Source organism: Triplophysa rosa, linkage group LG6, assembly GCF_024868665.1.
Source record: "Triplophysa rosa linkage group LG6, Trosa_1v2, whole genome shotgun sequence".
Taxonomy (NCBI): domain Eukaryota; kingdom Metazoa; phylum Chordata; class Actinopteri; order Cypriniformes; family Nemacheilidae; genus Triplophysa; species Triplophysa rosa.
The window spans coordinates 25,882,323-25,904,184 of NC_079895.1; the positions used below are offsets into that span (position 1 = coordinate 25,882,323).

General features: G+C 39.3%; 1 protein-coding gene across 2 annotated transcripts in view; it reads left to right on the forward strand.

The window, feature by feature from the left end:
• Positions 1-21,862, forward strand: part of ubr3 (ubiquitin protein ligase E3 component n-recognin 3) — a 49,144-nt gene that overhangs the window by 7,775 nt on the left and 19,507 nt on the right. The window contains exons 8-29 of one of the 2 annotated variants that reach the window (XM_057335730.1): positions 68-296; positions 424-603; positions 2,276-2,409; positions 2,619-2,705; positions 2,800-2,865; positions 3,907-3,996; positions 4,469-4,597; positions 4,800-4,852; positions 4,965-5,098; positions 5,458-5,543; positions 5,778-5,919; positions 6,947-7,043; positions 8,840-8,981; positions 9,151-9,255; positions 9,462-9,656; positions 12,274-12,722; positions 13,087-13,175; positions 18,066-18,215; positions 19,135-19,268; positions 19,485-19,595; positions 21,204-21,440; positions 21,681-21,817. In XM_057335730.1, the coding sequence (XP_057191713.1) occupies positions 68-296; positions 424-603; positions 2,276-2,409; positions 2,619-2,705; positions 2,800-2,865; positions 3,907-3,996; positions 4,469-4,597; positions 4,800-4,852; positions 4,965-5,098; positions 5,458-5,543; positions 5,778-5,919; positions 6,947-7,043; positions 8,840-8,981; positions 9,151-9,255; positions 9,462-9,656; positions 12,274-12,722; positions 13,087-13,175; positions 18,066-18,215; positions 19,135-19,268; positions 19,485-19,595; positions 21,204-21,440; positions 21,681-21,817 (3,176 nt within the window). The remainder of the gene's footprint in view (positions 1-67; positions 297-423; positions 604-2,275; positions 2,410-2,618; positions 2,706-2,799; positions 2,866-3,906; positions 3,997-4,468; positions 4,598-4,799; positions 4,853-4,964; positions 5,099-5,457; positions 5,544-5,777; positions 5,920-6,946; positions 7,044-8,839; positions 8,982-9,150; positions 9,256-9,461; positions 9,657-12,273; positions 12,723-13,086; positions 13,176-18,065; positions 18,216-19,134; positions 19,269-19,484; positions 19,596-21,203; positions 21,441-21,680; positions 21,818-21,862) is intronic. The other variant, XM_057335731.1, reaches the window with a different exon arrangement.

Sequence of the window (21,862 nt, forward strand, 5' to 3'; positions counted from 1 at the left end):
AGCAGTATTTCATTGAACGGGCTGCGAGTTGTTTCTGATGTCATTACTGTTTTCCCCCATCTCATAGATCACCTTCACTAAAACGTTTGTCCAGCACTATGCCTTCATTATGAAGACCCTCATGAAGAGTCACGAGTCTGACACCATGTCCAACCGAATCGTTCACATCAGCGTTCAGCTCTTCAGCAACGAGGAGCTGGCGAGACACGTCACAGAAGAGTGTCAGTTACTGGACATCATGGTCACTGTGCTTCTCTACATGATGGAGAGCTGCCTTATCAAGAGTGAACTGCAAGGTGAGAGGTGTTTTTGAAAGAGAGTATGCGTTGTTTTCTTGAGAAATGTTCTGTTATTTAGATTTCTGAACATCACGTTATAAAAGGAATGGGTTGTGAATCAAACGTCCGCTGGACTTCTTTACAGATGAGGAGAATAATCGTCATGTGGTGGTGAACTGCGGTGAAGCTCTGCTGAAGAATAACACTTATTGGCCTTTAGTTAGTGATTTTATTAACATCCTCTCGCACCAAAGTGTAGCCAAGCGTTTCCTGGAGGATCATTCTCTTCTGCTGCTCTGGATGAGTTTCGTTTCATTCTTTCAAGGTCAGTCAGGAAATCCTGCAGTAATTTTGTTTCGGAGTCCAGGGGTGCGTTTCCCGAACACCCACCAAAGTACGATGCATCGTTTGAGAAACTAACTAGCAACTCACGACTGTTTCCCAAAAACATAGTAACTTTGTCGCTCATCTGTCATTTGAACCACGTTGGTTCAGCAATATATGTCACACAGATGGTGGAGGAATACCGTCTTCTAATTAATCTTTTCACATCGATTGAATGTATAATATTGCTGTAAATAACATACGCTGCATCTGAAAACTTTTTTAGTTATCGTATTTTTGATCACCGGTTTTTAAAAAAAAAAAATTTTTTTTAATTTCACAATATTTCATTCATTCGTAAATTTCCTCCTACGTCACTCCGCCCACTTTTCAAAAAACAGCGCTTCTATTTTCTTGATAAACTAAAAGATGTCAAATTGAATTTAGAATAATGGAAATAGAATGCACTGCATGTTGCTTGCTTTGCTCAAAAGCATGATGCATGTAGTTCTACATAATAATACATCATAATAATGAGGAACTATGCTTCTACAGGGCTCCAGACTGTGACTAAATGGTTGCATTTTGCGACCAGTTTTCGAGACAGCGCGACATTTTTTACAAGTACTCGCGCATGTGCGACCTGCAAATTTGGAATTTCTTCGTTGTTATTTCATGTGGAAAGACGAGTAGAACGCAACCCGCCACCAGTGCAGGTTGTGTTTGATAGTCAACTGCGCACACTGATGTTTTCTGGCTGCCGTTGCGCACAATCCAGGTTTACAAGTTTACAGTACACACACACAACGTGAGCGCATTACTACGAGTCGCTCTTTGCTGTGACGGATTTCTTGAGCCCGAGGATGAACGAAAATAATTGAATAATTGCATCGCAGGCTGATTTAAGGTGTGCCCCTAAATGTTTTGCTTGCGCTCCTAAAAATTTCAGTCAGGGGCTACAGTGCTCCTAGTAAAAAAGTGAGTCTGGAGCCCTGTTCTAACCACAGCTCTAGACCTGTAGTTCCAACCACACAACTTTGCGATGCTGCTTGCGATTGATCGTTGGAACGATGGTCTCTGGTAACACTTGAATCGTTGAACTATGCGCGACCGATGTAACTTGTGACCACAGTTGGCTAACGATGCTTTTGGGAAACATACGCCAGGATGGTTTCTTTTCTGACAGTTTTAAAAATGGCTCATTGAATGAATATGTTTTTATGCTGTCTAAAACAGTATGGTACCTTGCCATACTTGAAAATAGTCATGGCAAAGGGTGTGAAGGAGCAAACTGAATTCACACTTTAGTCCAATCTCAAGTGTGTTGCTGCTTTTATAAGACGTTTGCAGCATAAAAGTAAAAATAAATAAAGGAATGGTTTTTCGTAAAAAATTCTGTCATGATATAATCACCCATCCACCTCTGATGTATAGGAGTTTATAACGTACAGTAAGTTGAACAGTACGTGATCTGTAATTTAAGATCAATAGTTTGCCTCTGCGGGGGCTGAACACCAATAATACATTTCGTTGTATTGTCAGCAGCTGTGATTAAATGGGATCGTTTGTAAGGTTTGATGGCCTCTGTTAAAACTGAACCTTGATCTGCCTCAGTGAGGGCGCAATTCAGTCTGATGTAACCGATTGTCTGTCTTTCTATTTTGCTGCATCAGGAATGAACCTGAATAAGCGAGAACTGAACGAGCATGTGGAGTTTGAGTCTCAGACATATTACGCGGCATTCGCAGCTGAACTGGAGGCCTGCGCTCAGCCCATGTGGGGCCTTCTCACCCACTGCAAAGTCAAAGTGAGATAACCGTCCTTGACGCACTTTTACATTCGACACCTTTACAAGCTGTCTGATGTTTATAGAAATGGTTACTGTGGTACAATCACAGTATTTTTACATATAAGTCTTAACGTGTTTATTATCGTGCTAAACTTTTAAAGCAAAGACATTACGACATGACATGAGTGTTTGTTGGTCACACAAATGAGCTTGTGTCTTGTTTTTAGGAGACGCATGAATACACTAAGACGGTGGTGCGGTATTGTCTGGAAACCCTTCAGATGTGGTTCGATGCCATCGGCTTTGTAGATGAGGTACAAAACTGATGTTTATAGACTTTTAGGTAATAAATCCTGATTTCACGGTAGTAAGTTACCTTACCTCTGTCTGTTTCTCTTTTGTGCACAGCCTGCACTCAACCAGCTGACCTTTCACTTACCTCTGCACAGATACTACGCCATGTTCCTCAGCAAGGTAATCCTGACACCCAGAATCCTGTTCAACTCTGTTTGTTAATATGCATTTGAATGTTTATGTGGAAAGTGGAAACATCACGAAATCTTGGTTTTAAGATGTCAAACAAAATTTTTTTTAAACACTCGCGTCAACAAATTTCCTTTTGATTCATTAAATAAGGTAGGACTATTAAAAGCATTAATTTCAAAACTTTTACTGACAGTTTGATACAACTTGGACTTTTTTTTATTTTCAAAAAAGGCCATTTAAAATGGTCAACTCTATCGCATGTTTTGCTAAAAAAGCGAAGCCATGATGCCCAAGCAAGTTTTTAATAATCGTACATCATTAGACATCAATGAACTATATTTTGATTGAAAATGATACGTCACATCTTTTTAATGCAGAAAACTACATGTATCGGTAATGAGAATGAAAATGTTGTGTACACAGTGTGACGAGCGAATATTAATAAAAAATGGAGAATAATAATAAAATATATATATATAATCTGTTACCTTGTTAGCTAATTAACAGGTACTGGCGAATGTGTTTCTTCAAATAAAATCAAACTTTATGTAAAAATAAACAATGTAAATTTAAACAGTCTTTTAAATATGACTTTTTTTATACAAGACTATTGTCAATTATTTTTTTGTCATATTTCGTCATTTGAGAACATCTAGAAGAACATCCAGTTGTTTTTTTCCTGAATATTTTAAAATGACAGTTTAAATTACATCATATAATCCGCTCAGACAAATCGTGGCGTGTTACAGTAATGATAATTTTAGTATAAAAAGCAATAAAATACATAATTCATTTCTACATTTCAAATGATGCTTCGTGCAATTATATGTTTAATAATTAAAATCTTTACTGCCATGATGTTTCGGTGGTTTCGTGAGAATGACACACGTAATAACCATTTTATTAAGGCCTTTATTAGGGTCTGAAATACAGGCTATATTGTGAATATAGTCTCCTTTTGCTTCACATATTTTTTGCCTTGAATATTGTTTAAGTCTTTGGGTTTGGTCTGATTATGCGGTTTTGCAGGCAGTAAAGTGTCAGGGTCTGGATTTGGACAGCTTGCTTCCCGATCAGGAGATGCTGATGAAGATCATGGTTCATCCTCTTCAGATACAGGTAATGCTGAAAGATTTTAGATCACGCAAGACTCGGGGTGGAGTCACGTGTTCGGAGCTGTATGCTGTGGAACGATGCAGTCACTGATACTGTATAGAAACCTTGCGGTTCATTTGTTTTGGGTGCTTGAACGTTTCAGTTCTGCAAATGTATGTCGATTATATTTTTGTCTGTCCTGAGTACCGTAGCTCCCAACTGTTTTTCTTCTCGACCTAGATTTATATTTAAACATCAAGTCCAGTATCAAATTGTTTATAAAAAAAAAACAGTGATACTTATGTTGTTTATTTATATTAAATGTATTTAGTTGATTGAACCGCGTAGTCCTAAAAATATAAAAGTATTAACAAGAGGTAGGACTTATCTTACATTTTTACAGTTATACATTGTCTTTGGTTTGTTGTACAGACCATGTTTACTGTCTGCGATATGGTAGTTATACCCATCATATGATCTGTGTGTGCGTGTGCAGGCCAGCCTGTCTGAGATCCACAGTAACATGTGGGTGAGAAATGGACTGCAGATTAAAGGTCAGGCGATGACCTACGTCCAGTCTCACTTCTGTAACTCCATGATTGACCCCGACATTTATCTCCTGCAGGTAACACATCACTCGCTCACCTGATGAAACTGACAAGTGAACATTACTAGTCATACATTATTCTTACACACCATAAAACTCTCTTTTGCATTAGTACTTTGTCAGCATTCCTTAGAAATTGACACGCATGTTAAATTTCATTATTTTGTGTGACTGCAACTTTTTAAAAATGTATTTTTTTCCTCATTTTGTTGTATTGCAGGTTTGTGCATCTCGACTGGATCCAGATTATTTTATTTCCTCTGTCTTTGAGAGGTACTGCATCACGTAACTGGATTTAACATGTCTAATTCCATTTATTTGCATGATACACAGCCACTATCACTCGGGTGCACTCCCTGAAAACTGTCATGTGTGCGTTTATCAGGTTTAAGGTGGTGGATTTACTGACGATGGCGTCTCAACATCAGAACGCTGTGCTGGACTCTGAGCAGGAGAGACCCATGCTGGAGGGAGCGCTCACCTTCCTGGTCTTACTCTGCAGTCTCAGAATACACATAGGTGCATGTCATCCACTTCTTACTTGCACTGGATGAAACGCAAACACATCTCCCATTAACATGTTTGGCATATTTTAAATGATTGAATGCATAAAAAAACTGCTGTTTAATGAAATGGCCTTTAACAGAAAACTAAAAAATATGTCTCTAAAAATGTCCAAGCGGTTTTTCATGCAAAAGTCAGTGGGGATCCTAACTTTCAAAAAGCAATGTAAACATGTCTTATATAATTCTCTCTGGGTGGTTTATCTCCATTTTTCAACTACCTTTGTGTGACTTAAATGTTTAATTGGTGTCCCACCGTTTTATTTAGCGCTGTCGTTAGCTTAGAGTTGGAAGCTTATGTCTGTGTCTGTACAGGAATGTCTGATGATGAAATCTTGAGAGCAGAGATGGTGTCACAGTTGTGTATGAACGATCGCACCCATAGTTCCCTGCTGGACCTTGTATCCTTTCACCATAAAACACAATGTTGTTTTTGATTCTTGAGGTCAGGGTGAGAAAAAGTCAATTCAAATGTAATTATCTTAATATGAATGATCAAAATCACACTGTTTCCAATGATAATTTGTGCAGCATCCGATCAGTTCTCTGTAGGATTTATAACTGTATTCCGTATTTAGATTCCTAGAGGTGTTGGACTGTTGTGTTTTGAAGTTTGGCCTTGACTGCAGCTGTAGATCCCGGAGAATCCGAACCCTAAGAGCGGTGTGGTGCCGGGCAGCTGTAGTTTTGAGGAGATGTTGTCTGCTGTAGCTGATTTTAAAGCGCCAGTGTTTGAACCCGGAGGATCCATGCAGCAGGGCATGTACACGCCTAAAGGTGAGACGCTGCACTGACATCTCTTGCTGCTTTAAAGCTTTACACTGCTGATGTCCAACGATCTAAAACAGATGTTGGTTTTATTTAGATTCCATATGCACATGTTTCTAATAAAATCAATGCATCATTTTGCCTCGATCACCTGTAGATGGCGCTGTGACTCCATGATTTTAGAATTGACCACAACCATTTGCTCTCTGCGTTTGTACGTTTGTGTGTCATTGTTTCCTGTTACCTGATTCACAACGTGATAAATATGAAATGCACGAACATTTTTAAATGGGATTAATGCCCTAACAGTGTTCTGAGTATGCTCCTCTTCAAAGCAGTGGTGTGCAAACATATATCTAATATGTAAATCTGTTCAAGTGACACTTCACCCAAATCTGAAAATTCTGTCATCATTGACTCACCTTCGAGTTGTTCTAAATCTGTATAAATGTATTTGTTCTGATGAACACGGAGAAAGATATTTGGATATAATGCTTATAACCAAACAGATGTCAACACCCATTGACTACCATAGTAGGAAAAAACAATGGTAGTCAAAGGTGCCCCGGAACTGTTTGCTGTCCTACATTCTTCAAAATATCTTCTTTTGTGTTCAACAGAACAAAAAAATGATAGTAATGAAGTACTGAAGATGAAGTAATTTTTCCTACTATGGGAGTCAATGGGGGGCAAGATCTGTCTGGTTATAAGCATTCTTCCAAATATCTTTCTCTGTGTTCATCAGAGCAAAGACATTTATACACATTTAGAACAGCTCGAAAGTGAGCAAATGATGACAGAATTTTCATTTTTGCGTGAAGGATCCCTTTAAGTATTCACCTGAACAGTAAGGTATTTTTACAGGCAAGCTATTCACTCTTTTGTGCTCTATTTTGCTCTTTGGTGTTTTAAGTATGACAGTATTGTGATCTTTATTATATGTTATTTGACAGTCCACACACCACACGGGGGAAGACTCGGGCCGTTAACATTTATGTTTTCCCTGTAGCTCACGTTTAGCATGTGTGTTTTGCAGCTGAAGTGTGGGAGAAGGAGTTTGACCCTATAATGGTGATTCTACGCACAGTGTACCGCAGAGACGTGCAGTCAGCTATGGATCGATATGCTGCATTGTAAGTCTACGGGTCTTTACCATTCACTTTATTACATAAAGACTTCTGATGTTTGAGCTCATTGCAAAGTCTGTACAGTTAAAACTGATCAAGTTAACACAAAACTGCTTTTACTGCATATTTTACAGTACCGTACCTCTGAAATAGGATTTATTTTTTAACGAGATGGGTTCAACAAATCAAACAAGTAGGATGGTTACACGACTTGACTTTATCCAAAGACAGGGGATGGCTTACAAATAATAGGCTTGATGATGGCTGTTTATGTCTAAAAACGGTTTTCATTTTAATTGTTATAACATTTTGTTAGTTTTGCATGTGTAATATTTCCTGGATGACTTTTCTGTTTTTTTTTTAAAGTCATTTAGTAGGGTTGTGTAGTGTCGTTTTTATTTTGTGTAAGTCATGGGTAAAAACTATAACGTGGAAAACAATAACTTTAAAGTCCAATAGGGGTGTAAAGCGGTCGCTGACAAAATCACAGTATATTTGAAAAGTGTTTACAGTATAATAAGACAGTTCTCAATGAGAAAATCTGAGCACTTTACAAGCTGTTTAATGCAGGCACATAGGAAACAGCTGCTGGAAAACAGCTTCTGTCGGGGCTGGAATTTCTCAGGGATGTAACCATTGATCATCCTGAAACCAAACGGAGGAAAAAATCACTCGCATGTGGAGGAAATTTTCCGGTGCGCCGTCGCCCTTGAGATTCAGAGTCGGTCTGTGACCGAGTGAATTATGTTCAGGGTCACTCTTTTTTTTAAAGACATTTCAAGAAAGTCGGAAGAAACTAAAAATCTTTTTGCTAAAGACAAAGACAGTGTTAGGGACTTGATTTCTTGCCATAAAAATAGCCCCAGAGGTATGGTATAGCGTTAAAAACAATCAAGAAACCGTTATGAAGCTCTGTATGTAAGTCAATCTAAATGATTTATACCTCAATGAATTGTTCCACAATATATTTTTACAAGCCTAGAATACACTGATCCAGTACACTCTTAAATATAAAGGGTTCTTCACAGAGATGCCATAGAAGAACCATTTTTGGTTCCAGAAAGAACCATTCAGTCAAAGGTTCTTTAAAGAACCATCTCTCTCTTACTTTTTTATAATCTGAAAAACCGTTTTCGCCACAAAGAACCTTTTGTGAAACAGAAAGGTTGTTCAGATGTTAAAGGTTCTTCATGGAACCAAAAGGTCTTCGATGGCATCGAAGAACCTTTCGAAGCACTTTCGTTTTAAGATTGTGTGGCTATTTTATATCATTAATTGTAACGTCAGCCAAAAAGTAAAACTGGTTTGTAATGAATTCACATATTTCTTTGGAATAACATGCACAGATGAATCGTAAATTCTCTCAGTAAATTCACAGCCTGCGTAAGTGCAAGATCGACATGAAATCAGCCAGCGGTTGAATGAAAGATGTCAGCGTGGCAGTGCTTTTCTCAGGAACATATTGTACGTGACTGTTGCTGTGTCAGTTTGTGAATTTCTTTGGCTTGTGCTTGTGTCCAGCGGCTGGATGATGGATTACCTGTCAAGAGGGTAAAATATTTCATAGCCCACGACCCATTCGACATTAATAATTCAGAAGTAGGGCCGGTGTGTTGAATCTAAGTTTTATCAGCTCGATTCGTGTATCCTTTGGCTTAAAGGGGTCATATGACACGTTTGTAATGTGTGTTGTAAATGGTGCGCTTCACATCAGCCAACGTCCTTTTGTATTTTAATCATTATTATACACACGCAGTAATTTTGATACGAATTTATGATAACAATGAATTTGTGTTTTGTAGTTTAAAGCAGTCAGGCATGCATACGGGGAACCCCTGGCCCCCCTATAAGGAGAGGACCCCTCTGCACCCCTGCTATAGAGGACTGGTGCGCCTGCTACACTGCAAAACTCTACATATAGTCATCTTCACACTGCTTTACAAGGTGAATAAAATGCTCCGGTGACTGTATTGACTGTACTCATCAATGCTAATACTAGAACAATAAAATGAATGTTTTCACCTGATTGCTCAAGGCTCAGATCCACAGAAAAGTTCTCTCACCTGTGATAACTGTTAACAACAGGCGTTTTGTGTTTGTATGTTTTTTATAGATTTGGATGGATCATCAGAACATGTCTGAGCATGTGTTATGTATGGTGCTGTACCTTATAGAGCTAGGACTTGATAACCAGGTTCAGGAGGACAAAGTGGAGGAGGTGAGTGTGTTTTCTGTCATCTCTGGTGTGGTCTCATCCTCTGATGCCACACATACAAATCTAAATTTGGGCTTTTTTTGCGTTTGTCTTCCACTGCCCACAATAACACTACCGTTCATGTTCATAACTTGGGAACGTGTGAGGTTCAGGAACTTCAGGGGAGAGTTCTTGTTAGTTTGTTAGATCTTCCGTTTTTTTTGTCACAGGAGCCGTGTATTGAGGAGCATTGTCATGACAGCTGGTTTCCAGGCACCAGCCTCTTGTCCAACCTCCATCACGTCATCAACTTTGTGCGGGTTCGAGTGCCAGAGACGGCCCCGGAGGTGGAGAGAAAGCGAGAGAGGGAGCGAGAAAGAGAGACTCCACCCAGCACCAGCTCGGAGAGCAGTACCTATGGACAGGTGAGGCATAATCTGTGTTCACTCGAGTTTAATGGGTTTGGAAAAAGATGTACATCGTATGTGAGGAAAACCCACAAAAGGGAGGTAGGGTGGACTGTAAGTGCTAGGGGCTGGGACGATATTTCGTGCAATTCTTATGGTCAGTTTCTCAATGAATTATGGTCAAATGCCGCCACATCCGAAAGCCAGAGGGCGCTCTCGCGCAGAAATGGCCAAAGAACATGCGTGCACTGCGTTCCATTTCGACGGGCTCATCCCTATGCCCTAAGCCCTTCAAGGGGTTTACCCTCCGGAGTGAGAGCTTCAAAGGGATGAAGGGTGTAGGGGACCAAACAACTGTTTCTTGAAGTGCACTCCTGCGTCATCGTCCCATGCCCATAAGGAGGTGCCGTCGCCACGCAAAGAATCATGGGAGCGCAAAGTGTCCATCAGTTGTACCCCTCGAAATCCTTCATTCCGAAGGGCCCTTTGAAGTGGCCAGTTATGAGCACTTCGGTTTAGAACGACCTTTCAATATGGCGGCCATGATTGTTTTCACTCCGAAGTGCCCTTCGGAGGGTGACACATCCCATTGGAACACAACTATAGTTCCAGGAAATGCCAATGGGCCTATTTTATTGCTGTTCTTTTTTAGGTATTTTCATGATAATAAAGTATATTTATAATGACGATGTTGGACGAGTGTTGCTTTTTCAAATGCACGTTTTAAACAACTTAATCTCATAGCGATTTTAGTTTGAGCAGTACTTCCTACTGATCAAAGAGCCGTAGTTCATGGAAGAGCTGTGCATAAAACACAGAATCGATTTCAGAATCGCCCTAGACTGGTATTAGTGTGAATCGCGATATACGGCCCTAGTAAGTGCTGTCAGATTTTGACATGACGTGTATCAAAACATGTCAGACTCCACCTTGCTTCCAGACCAAACATTGCTTGCTGTCTTAATGACATGCATGAATTCATCGAGAAGTCTTCCAGAAACAAGAGTGTAAGCATAAGCGAAGGACAATATAATCAAATAATTTGCTAGCTTAATGCTAATTCCAGTTCTGCCAGCATTTGTTTCGGCATGACCTTCTGTGTATGTAGGACACGTGCTAGTCTTTCTGTCGGGATGATGTGAAGCGTTACAGACACGGAATCCACTAAGAAGCACTACAAGTTACAACAATCGTTTCTTGTCTTCACCACAACCGGGCTGATATCGTGTAGTCTGAGCCCATGATAAGTTGATCTCTGTGTTCTGTTCTGTTGGTGACATCACTCTCATTTCACAGAGCTCCAGAAGGCTGACTGGAAATTGGAGAGAGGTAGAGGGATTTGGGAATGTTTAAAGTCATGTGGAATGGTTTTCAGAGTTCTGTTTCGTGTATGGAAGAATCCGAAAGAGGACTGCACTGCTTTTGTGTTTTTAAAGACATTTAAAGGCCTGATGCCCCTTTACAGTGTTTTTACCGTTTTTGTAAACCTCAGAAATGCCATATTAGTCATTTCTTTGTGATTCAGTAAAAATGATGTATAAAACATAATTTCTATCAAATTTTTTTATCTTTTCACACTATAAAACAGTCACGCGGAATCTCACGGGTCCTTGCTGGGACATTATTTCATGTTTTTTTTGTCACGTGAAAACAAAAAAAGCTTTTTCCATATGGATTACACCTCATCTCATTTTAATCATTTAAAATAACCTGTTTCAAAAATTAACCTTTTTTTTTCAATATCAGCCGTAGGATGGTATAACACCTGGCCAATTTTACTTCAAGCCCCACACAAAATAAACAGGTTTTAATTTGAAAATTGAAAACATATTAATCTTAAAAGAGATGCATTTCATGTTTTTGTGGGCAGTACATTTTTGATGGTCTGGATATCAAAAACGATCACTGGTCTTACAGATTTTTACACTGTAAATGAGCACTGGTCCATAAAAACAACCATCTGGTACCTTTAAGTTTCCTGTGCCATTTTGTGTGTGTGTGTGGTTTTAATTTGTTTATTGATCTGTCCAGTGTTTTCCGCTTGGTTTGTTGTGTCCTGTAACGTGTGGACATGTGTTCAGTATATATATGATGACATTTGTGTGTCTCAGACCAGCTCGGAGATGCGTGTAAGTGGGGGAAGAGTCTCTAACCACATGCGTTTCTAGTGATGGATGCCGATATAATATGTTTTGATCCCATCATTAAATATTCATTCAGAGCCGTGAGTTGAGCATGCAGATTAATCGCACTGTAGACAAGTGGCACATTCAATAACGCTTTAGTTCACGTGCGTGTGAAGCAGACGCACCATTTCTGATGCCGGTCAACATTCTTGCAAATGTGATTCACATACATCATGAATAAATGTACAGATATATAGAAAACTCAAATCTTCTGTTGAGTCATTCAGTTATTTTTATTCAAGCCTATGTTTATCATTAAGTCATTGGGTACAATTTTTTTAATGTGTGTTTCCTGGGAATCGATCACAAGACCTATGTGCTGTTTACACAATGTTTTACCAGTTGAAACCAGTCGAAACCAATGTACATGCATGCAGGTGCCGTGTTTGCGCCAGTATGTACTACTTCTAGCTGTTCTACCTGCTGATTCTATTCTGCTTTCTCCTCAGAACCTGCGTGAAGCTCAGGTGTTCAGTCTGGTAGCCGAGCGCAGGAGAAAGTTCCAGGAGATCATAAACCGCAGTAACCACGAGGCCAGTCAGGCAGCGCGACCCAAGTCGTCGTCGTCGTCCCGCTGGCTGCCGCCGGGCTCGCCGCCGCAGCTGGTCACGGAGATCCTGGAGATCCGTGAGAGCATGCTGTCACTCCTGGTCAAGCTGCACCAGAAACTGTCTGCCAAACAGAACTCGCTGTCTCTCAGCTGGCTGGCCGAGGTCGATCCGGCCAAGCACTCGCATGGAGACGGCATAACAGCCATCGAAAGAATTCTGGCCAAAGCTGCCACCCGCAGTCGGCACAGCAAAAGATGTCTGCAGGACATCTGTGGGAAAGTGTGTCCACCCATACCGCCCAAGAAGAACAGTCCTGGAGACAAGAAGAGTATGGACAAGGAAGAGAGGTGAGTGTGTGTGGCTTTAAGTGATCATTGATTGGTTGTCAAAGTTTTAAGGAGCTTGCGCATGTAGCGTGCGAGCCGAAAAGAAACGCAAAGTTATCATCCATTAGTGTGGACACCAATATAGTTATTCTTTTGGTTATATTTATAATTATTGTTCTTGATGTGAATGAGTCTGTAGTAACGCCCATCAACAAAATTCTGATGGTAGTCTAATGCATCTCCTCCGCAGACTGATTTCATTTCAAGGCAACATTTCAGTTCCATTTACTTAAAGTCCAACATCTTTGCCTACGGACACGTTTCATAATTCATAATTGAGATTAGCCTCTCATCTTGGTTGTTTTGACCTCATGGTTTTCTGCAGACGTCAGAGGGCCAGAGAGAGACAGCAGAAGCTTCTGGCTGAGTTTGCCTCCAGGCAGAAGAGCTTCATGGAGACCGCCATGGATGTTGGTGAGCATGAGAATAAGCTAGTTTTCTGTTTATTAGTAGATGATCAGTTTTAGTGATTACTCCTATTTCTGGCGATATGGCATTTCTGTGCTATGTCGAGATGTTAGCGTGTCTCTAATAAGATCGGTCACAAACACGATCCCTGCACGATCTAATGTGTTGTGTCATATTAACTTATAACTGTCATGATTTGTGTGCAACACATTTTTTCTCACTTTTTGTGTTTCGTACATTTTCTCTGCTGCTAAAGAAACTCTTAATTCTCTTAAAAGTCCTCCTCCCTACACCTAACAATTTTGGACCTTAAGAGCTCTTTTAAGGGTTAAGATGCTTTATGAAATACTTTTTTCTTTACTAGGATCTTTTCTGTCATTTTAAGGGGGAAACGCCCATCTTTCTAAGAATTTTCTTAGAATTTTGTTACTAGGAGCAACTCTTTGCACTAAGATTTTTCATGAACATGGGCCCAGATCTTATGATACGCCAGGGACTTTTCAGTGTCCGATCAGTTCTAAAGGATAGTCCTGCCGTACCCTATATCTTATTTTTTCAAAAATAAATCGGACCAAATAAATCAAGACCAAATCTTACCTATATGATTAGAGAACACATTTACAACCAACTATTAATTCATTCATTTTTTCTTAAGCTCAAATTGCCCAAAAATACCTTTTCCAGGTAGTTCCAGCTCCTGCACATGCACTAAAATAGGCAAAAACGCTACAATTACTTGTAAGGTCACTTGCTTTGTCACTTTCAGCCGTGCTCGCACACTTCTGCAAGTTTACCACGTCCTCCAAACGCCACATGAGTGTGTATTTGTAGAAGTCCTTGAAGGTAGGAGCTGTGGGCAGTAATCTCTTTCTCAAGGTGACTTGAGACTCTCCTCCAGGTCCTGATAGCAGAAACCTTTGTGTGAGATCTCGGGGGCCGTATCGCTGCGGTTCAGAGCCGATCTGCTCCGGTGTGTGTTGGTGTAGATCAACTGCTAGTGGTACTGCAGACACAGAGAATGCTTTGACACAAGACATAAATGATGATGCATTTATACTGTCCGACTGTAATCAAAATCATGTCCTGCACATGACTGACATAAATATTAGCCAGTGCATGCAGTATATCAGATATCTGCCATTGGCTTGGGCTCACACTGCAGGATGTTTTGTGATGCTGCAGGAGAAATATGTAAATCACTCAATCTCCTGAAATCCTGAAAGTGACCGTTTCATGGCGAGTGTTATCTGAATAAGAACCCTATCAGATCTTCCAGGAGAAACAGGTTTTGTCTTTGTCGGGATTTTTCACCAGATAAAGTGACGTTGAGATTTGGTTTGAAATATTACCTGTAGAAGCTCACGGGTGATGTCCTGTCTGACATTGAGCTGTGTCCGCTTTATAAATGTGTGTCAGAATAAAGGAACTGCTTTAAAGGCCTGTATTTGTTTTTCAGATTTGAATCCAAGGTCACTGTAATGGGATGAACTGGTTGAATTCACAGCTTCTGTGCATGTGGTCGTAATACTGTACTGGAGGCCTCCAAAACAGGAGTCGAAATGATTATTATAACGTCTGTCTCTTGTAGAAAAGAAAATCTCAAGCATTTGAATGATTCTGTGTCATTGTGGAAGTTAAATTGGGAAGAAAGTCATAATGAAACAGCACGTCAATGCCAATAACTGTATAATGTAATGTACGAGTAAATGTCTACTGCGAGCACTGGATGGATATTATTGTGCTGAAGATAAAAAGCCGTGCTACAGTACGCCCAGCCACACTACATCATAATATTATAATTTTGACGTTATTATAAAATCTTGAGGTTCCTTAAAACCCCTACCAGCGGTATCATAAATATTCAGGATCTCATACGTTACTATGAAAATGTCTCCTAAATTAAGTTGCTTAATTGCTGTGTGTTAATTGCTTTATTTGTTGATAATCTGTCGGTTCATACTGTAAATCTTTTTTAATATGTATCATGGACGTCGGAAGTATGAAAAATGTGGGTGGGTCCGCCCTCAGAATTTTAAGAGTGTAAAAACCACGCGCTTTTACCAGCAACTTCAATGGTGTGGTGTTAAAGACACACGTGACAACTAGTTTTGACACCATCACGACGTAATTTAGAATCCGACTTGCCGAACTCGCTGTTTTACATTTTAACATCACGTCCGATTATACAGGCATACTTATTTTCAACAAAACGAAGAAAATATTTTAAACAGTTGGCATCCATTTTATTATTTTAATAAATGTTATCATTTACACCCTTTGATTTATTATTGTATAATGTACAGCAATACTTTGTTTACCTTGCTGCATTGAAAAAAATATTATGTGCCTTAGTACATTTTATGAAGATAGGTTATTAAAATTGCACTATGTTCTGTTTAAAAAAAAAAGTTAAAATAACGTAAAAATTTTGGAAATAAAATCTACTAATTTTTGTTAAGATTTTAGTTATTTTGTTCGAGTCATTTTAATTGAACAAAATGTTATGTAAATCCAATTCAATTGTATTATGTTAACCCCATTTAAATTGGTAAAATTAAGGTTACTTATTTATTTTGTGTTGAGACTACATAAATAATTTTTGTATATATAACTACCTTGGCAGTTGATCTGTAGTTCCCAGCATGCTTTGCATCTGACTGCATTAGGAGATTAATTTTCCAGATTAACTGTCATTTTAAGTGTTTTTCAGTCAAATGAAAGACTTATTCGTGTTTTGTGTTGATTTATATTTGAGATTTAGGAGAGTTAGTTTTTTTTTGTGCTTATCCTTGTTCAGAAGAGCAGTGCTTGTGCCTAGGCTGAGGGAGTATTGAGCAGTAGCTGTGCTAATGCCGGTACAGAGACCACCAGTCTCTTCTCACTTGACCAACTATAATGGTAAAAAATAGTATATTTTAATATGAAAGTAAGTGAACCGTGAAGTTTGAGTTAGACGCGTTTTCATTCAACGTAATCGTTTTTTATTTGTTTACTTCAAGTAATATTTACTTAATACTTTAACAAATAGTAAATGTATTTCATATGTAGAATTGACTTTATTCTGGTTAGTAAGTTGTACTTGAATTTTAGCAGTACATTTGCATAATAAAATCTTTTTTCAGTGTGTGTCGCAACGGAATGGAGTTGAATTTATATGGACTCGAATGAGCCATGTGAAATAGATTTAAGGAAGTGTGGTAGTCAAGGCTGTTGCTAATACACAAAATGGAGTTTCATTTATTAAGCTTCCTCAAATGGAATGGATCTGACTGACTGCGCTCTGCGCTCAATGAGGGACGTTAAAAGTGAGTGGGTCCAATGTCATTGGTCTTAAAAAGTGACACGCATACAACGGTTCCGACGCCCATGACGTGTATAGTGATGAACTGCCTGGATGATGTGTTGACCGGCAGACGTCTGTATGTAAAGGGTTTGTGTCTTCCTGCTAAAAGACGACTCCCGGACTGAAATGGATAGAAAATCAAAATTTAGCCGAAAACCATCTGAACGTTTGGCCTTTTGAACTGTGTACAATGATCATGAATGTTGACGTGTGAAGACTAGCTGTTGTATGTAGTTTCGGAGTGTTCTTTGAGGACGGGTGAGTGTAGAGGGCAGCGGGTTCTGACAGACCGCCTCAGGCAAACACTGTCACATTAACTTTCTTACACAAATGTTTCATTTCCCCAATGACTTCCTGTTCTCTCTCACTCTCTCTTTCCAGCTTAGGCAATAAATCAATCCTAACGCACACTGACATTTACAAACCCTCTATTTGCTCTGAAATTGAACATGGTTTTTAACATTTAGGAGTGATTTAGCTGAAGTAATTAATCCTGTGGAATATGGCAGTGTGGGACTGTAGATATGTGCTGTTTTATGACTGTCGTGTTAATGGTGTCGGTGAAAGTTTGACACAAAAATCTCATTTCGTTTTTGATTTTTAAGGTGTTTATTAAGGTTATTAAGTGACTCCATCATTCAGTGGGCTCGAAACACGCTGACTGCTATACCACGGTGTGTTTTCATTACACAGTATCTTGCGCAGTGTGTCCTGTTCAACAGAGCCGGCTGTTTTGCTGTTGCCCCGTAACAAAATTGAAAGGATGATTCTACGTGCTTTTGCCAGGAAAATTAGTGCAGTTTTACTAACAAGGCCCAGCAAAAGCATTTTCACTTCCATTTACGGAGACTTACAGGGGTAAGTACTGTCCTGAAATTATCTCCAAAAGAGCGTTTTGGGATGTTGACCTTGAAAGGCAGCAGAATGGTTTATTTCCCTTCGCACATATCACAAGTGTACGATGCATTCACACTACATTAGACCTGTTGTTACTGCTTTTAATGCATGATCGCCTGAACCTCTATTAACTGTTTGTTCATTTAACTAGTAGAGGGCGAATACTATTATTTGCATCCACATTATATACATAATTAAGTTTTTGCCAATATACTGCACTCATTACTCATGTTCGGTTATAAGACTTGTATCCTTTTCTTTCTCTTGGGCTGTCATGCTTGGCTTCACTGGGTTCAGATTTTGAGTTCAATGAAAACACCAGACTCCTTACAAGAAAGTACAGTACCGTGAAAGTGATGGTTATACTATGGTATTTATGTGCCATGATTCTAATTGGTTACCATGATATGATGTTATTATTGTGCTATTATACGTTGAAGAAGTACAAGTTGCACAAGTGATTTGCTAGGTTTTGACACAGAGCTTTTGTGTGTGTGTATGTGTGTGTGTGTGTGTGTGGTCATACTCCAGCCCACCACTGAGTACCAGTTTAGAATCTGACGGGAGGTTTCGTGATCTACCAGTCTAACAGTGCTATTATGTCTATGATGTGTTATCTAAGTTTATTTGCTGTTTGATTATGTGTGTTCCTTTAGAATCACCTGAGTCAGATGCGGTGATGGATGTGGGCTCATCAGAACCTCTGGACTCTGAGGTTCTGTATGACTGCGTGATCTGCGGTCAGAGTGGACCATCCACTGAAGACAGACCCACAGGACTAGTGGTACTGCTGCAGGCTTCATCAGGTATCACCTGTATTTGATATCGCTGGTCCAACAATTACATTAACAATGCGTCACATTTATAAAGGCGGTCTGAGGATTGAGCCCTGCGGGACTCCACTTATCATAGTTGCACCTGCTTTGTAAATGTGATCCCAGTAGACCAATTAGGTTCAGATTAGCTAGTGAGAGCTATCTGTAAGCATTCCCAATTATCTCTGTGAAGGTTTCCTTGTAATGGGCATTGTGGAAACACGTTTTAGTCAGTCACGTGATTATGGATGATTGTCATTGAGCCTCAAGAAAGTAATGTGCAGATGGCACCAGAAATGTGCACAGTTACTAGTTAATATATTTCCACACTTTGAAGAACCAACAAAATCAGCCATTGGGAAAGCTTCTACTTTAACATAATATTTGTATTTTTTACAGTGTTGCATTACAGGTTCAGATTGCTGTGGTACGGGTCGTTGGAGCTGTTTAACGGTGGCTTAAACCGCACACGGCTTTGAGTTCAACTGCTTTGCTTCACTTGTATTAACAGCAGGATTGAAATTGCTTCATTTGTCAAGTGTTGTGACCCCTCATCAGGCAGGCCTCACCCTGTTCTCTCCTGTCCCAACGCTCTGATAATATATCATATCATTTTATTAAAGATCACTGGTCTTTTAACACACAGTCTCAATGTCAAGATGGCCTTCATGTGTTTGTAGCAGTCATCTGAGCACTTGGTTCAGATGGACTAACAGGCTGCTGATGTGAATGGTCTAAAAATATATTTTTTTGCTGATTATTCAGTCTGTGACGTGTCGCGGGTTGAGTTTTGACATTGACGTGGCACTTCATTACAGTATGCTAATAACAAGTGCCATGAATGTTATGAGGGCATTTAATTAGCATATGATTTTCAGTCATAGAGTTCATATGTGTGTGTGCGTTACAGTGTTGGGACACCGTTGTCGTAGTGACACACCAAAGCGATTGCCTACTACAGACGAAGAACAAATCTATCCCGAGGACACATGTGGAGCGACCCATGATGTTAGACTATCCATTATGCAACGCTACTTTAAAGATGTATGTGCACACTTTCTAAAACACAAACCTTTGTTTTACTTGCATTATTGTGCCTTGTAAATTACTTGTACATTTTCAAACAGCAAAATAACAGTTTACCGAAGGAATAGCGCATGTCATTGTAAACACAAATATTCACACACATATTTCTCTTCATTCACTGCATATGAAAGTTGTATACTTGCGTGTTGTTTTTTAATGCGATTGTATTTCCAGAGTTCCTGTCTGCAGTCTGTGTCTATTGGCTGGGACGGTGGTGTTTATGTGCAGACGTGTGGCCACACCTTGCATATAGACTGTCACAAATCATACATGGAGTCTTTACGGGTGAGAGACCAGCAGCTCTTTTAGCTGAAGACTGGACAGGTTTTCAGCTTTATCACTCGATTGAGGCTTAAGTTATTTGAACTGAGATTTATAGTCAGTTCAGATTCATGTGGAGTCTTTCAGTCTGTCTTTTGACTTTCCTGTCAAAGAGCACATTCAGTATTCAGTGTTCACATGCTCTGTCAGCTGAATTTCAAACCTCATTCATCATTTATTAAAATGTCCCATAGCAGCTGAGACCCGGTGAACCACAAACCCCAGACCGTTGGACCTGCCATCACTGACTGTTACACACAGAAACCTTATCAATCTGATTCCCTTTATCTATCCAACTGTCGGATAAAACAAAGTTTTAGCAGTAATGATCTGTTTTCCTTGTATTGTTTTACCACAGTGCTTTGCTCCATGTATGGGTATCAAGTTAAATAAAAACATAAGAGATGAGTGAGGAAGAAAGAAGAAAAACTAAGCAATTTACATCTGTAATCGATTGATCATCAATCGTTTAGTTTCTTCTTAACTGAATCTTTAAGAGACTTTGTGTTTATGCAAATAAGAAAGTCTGACATGACCATCTGTTTAATAACCTGTAACATTATTAGACATTAAAACCGGCGCTTTAACTTTAGTTATCAGCACTTAAATCCTTAGGTTGTAGACCCACTGACTGTTCACAAGGTAGTCTGATGTATTTTCTGTAGCAAAAACGGCAAAATTCTTTAAAGTTACAAGCTACAACATGATGCATTTATGACTCATACGTTTATCGGCTACTTATGATTAGGGCTTTTAAGTGATTAAAAGTTTGTGTTTACATACTATGTCTGTGTACTGTGCATATTCATTTTGTATTCATAAAAACATGCATGCATACTGCATATTTAAGAAAATATAAACTGTAAAGATTTATATATAATTTAAATTATTGGTCGGTAAATATAAATAAATACATGTAAATATTTCCTAAATATAATTTGTCCATGTGTTTATGAATACAAATTTTATATGCACTGTACATAGACGTTTATTATGTAAACACAAACTTTTATTCTGGATGCGATTAATCGCGATTAATCACTTGACAGCCTAATCACAAGTAGGTGATAAACGTATGCGTCATAAATGCATCAAGTTGTAACTTGTAACTTTGAATAATTTCACAGTTTTTGCTACAGAAAAACATTAGACAAAACAAACTTTTATTCTGGATGCGATTAATTGTGATTAATCGTTTAACAGTCCTACTAGTGACATGTTGGCTGCAATTGGCTGTTTTAGAAGGCTTATGTCATCAAATGTTTGAAAGATATTTACAGGTTTGTAAAAAGGTGTTATACAGATATTTGCAGCAACAAAATATATTTGACCAAAATTTGTCTATTTTTAATCACACAAGTTGGAAATTCCTCACAATTTTTTTTTGTCATGGCAAATCAAAATATCTAGTTATTTAAATGAGATGACTGTAAGTCAGATGGTCTCTTTCTGTTCAAGTGGGTGGTCCTTGGTCAAAAATGAGACGGTCAAATTTGCCAAGGTCAAATTTATGACTAAACCCTCATTACCCTTTATTTAATTATAAACGCTTTCAACATCTGTGTTTTTCAGAATGACCAGGTTCTGCAGGGCTTTTCGGTGGATAAGGGTGAGTTCACCTGCCCGCTCTGTCGTCAGTTCGCCAACAGTGTCTTGCCCTGTCGGCCTGGGCGTGGCACGGAGGCGGGCGCTTGGCACGCGCCTAGCAACAAGAGCATGGCCACGCTGGTAAAGGAGGTGGAGGACCTTCAGGAGCAGCTGGGCATTTTCCCAGTAAGCGGCAGCGTAAAGCAGAAAGATCCTATACTGGTATTTATTAAGAGCATTCGCCCGTGCCCGCATTTCTGTTCTGTTCATCTCATCCCTCCGCCCTGATTCAGAGTGAGAACTGTTGTGCCACTTACCTCCATCTGAATGTTCATTGCCCACCAAACCTTGCTGTAACTTTAACATTACATAACACACAGTCTCAGTCACAGATGTGCATGTTAGGACTGAACAGATGCAAACTCTGAAAAACATCATTTTATTTTTTATTTTATTACTCAGGTGGAGTCAAATCTGAGTAAAGAGATGGAGTCAGTCATTAAAGACATTAAAAACACAACACAGAAGAAATACATGGATTATGGGAAAAACCCAGGGTCACCTGATAATGACTTCCTGTTTATGTACTCCGTGGCCAGGTGAGAAACTATGTATATATGCATCTTTCTTTCTTTCTTTCTTTC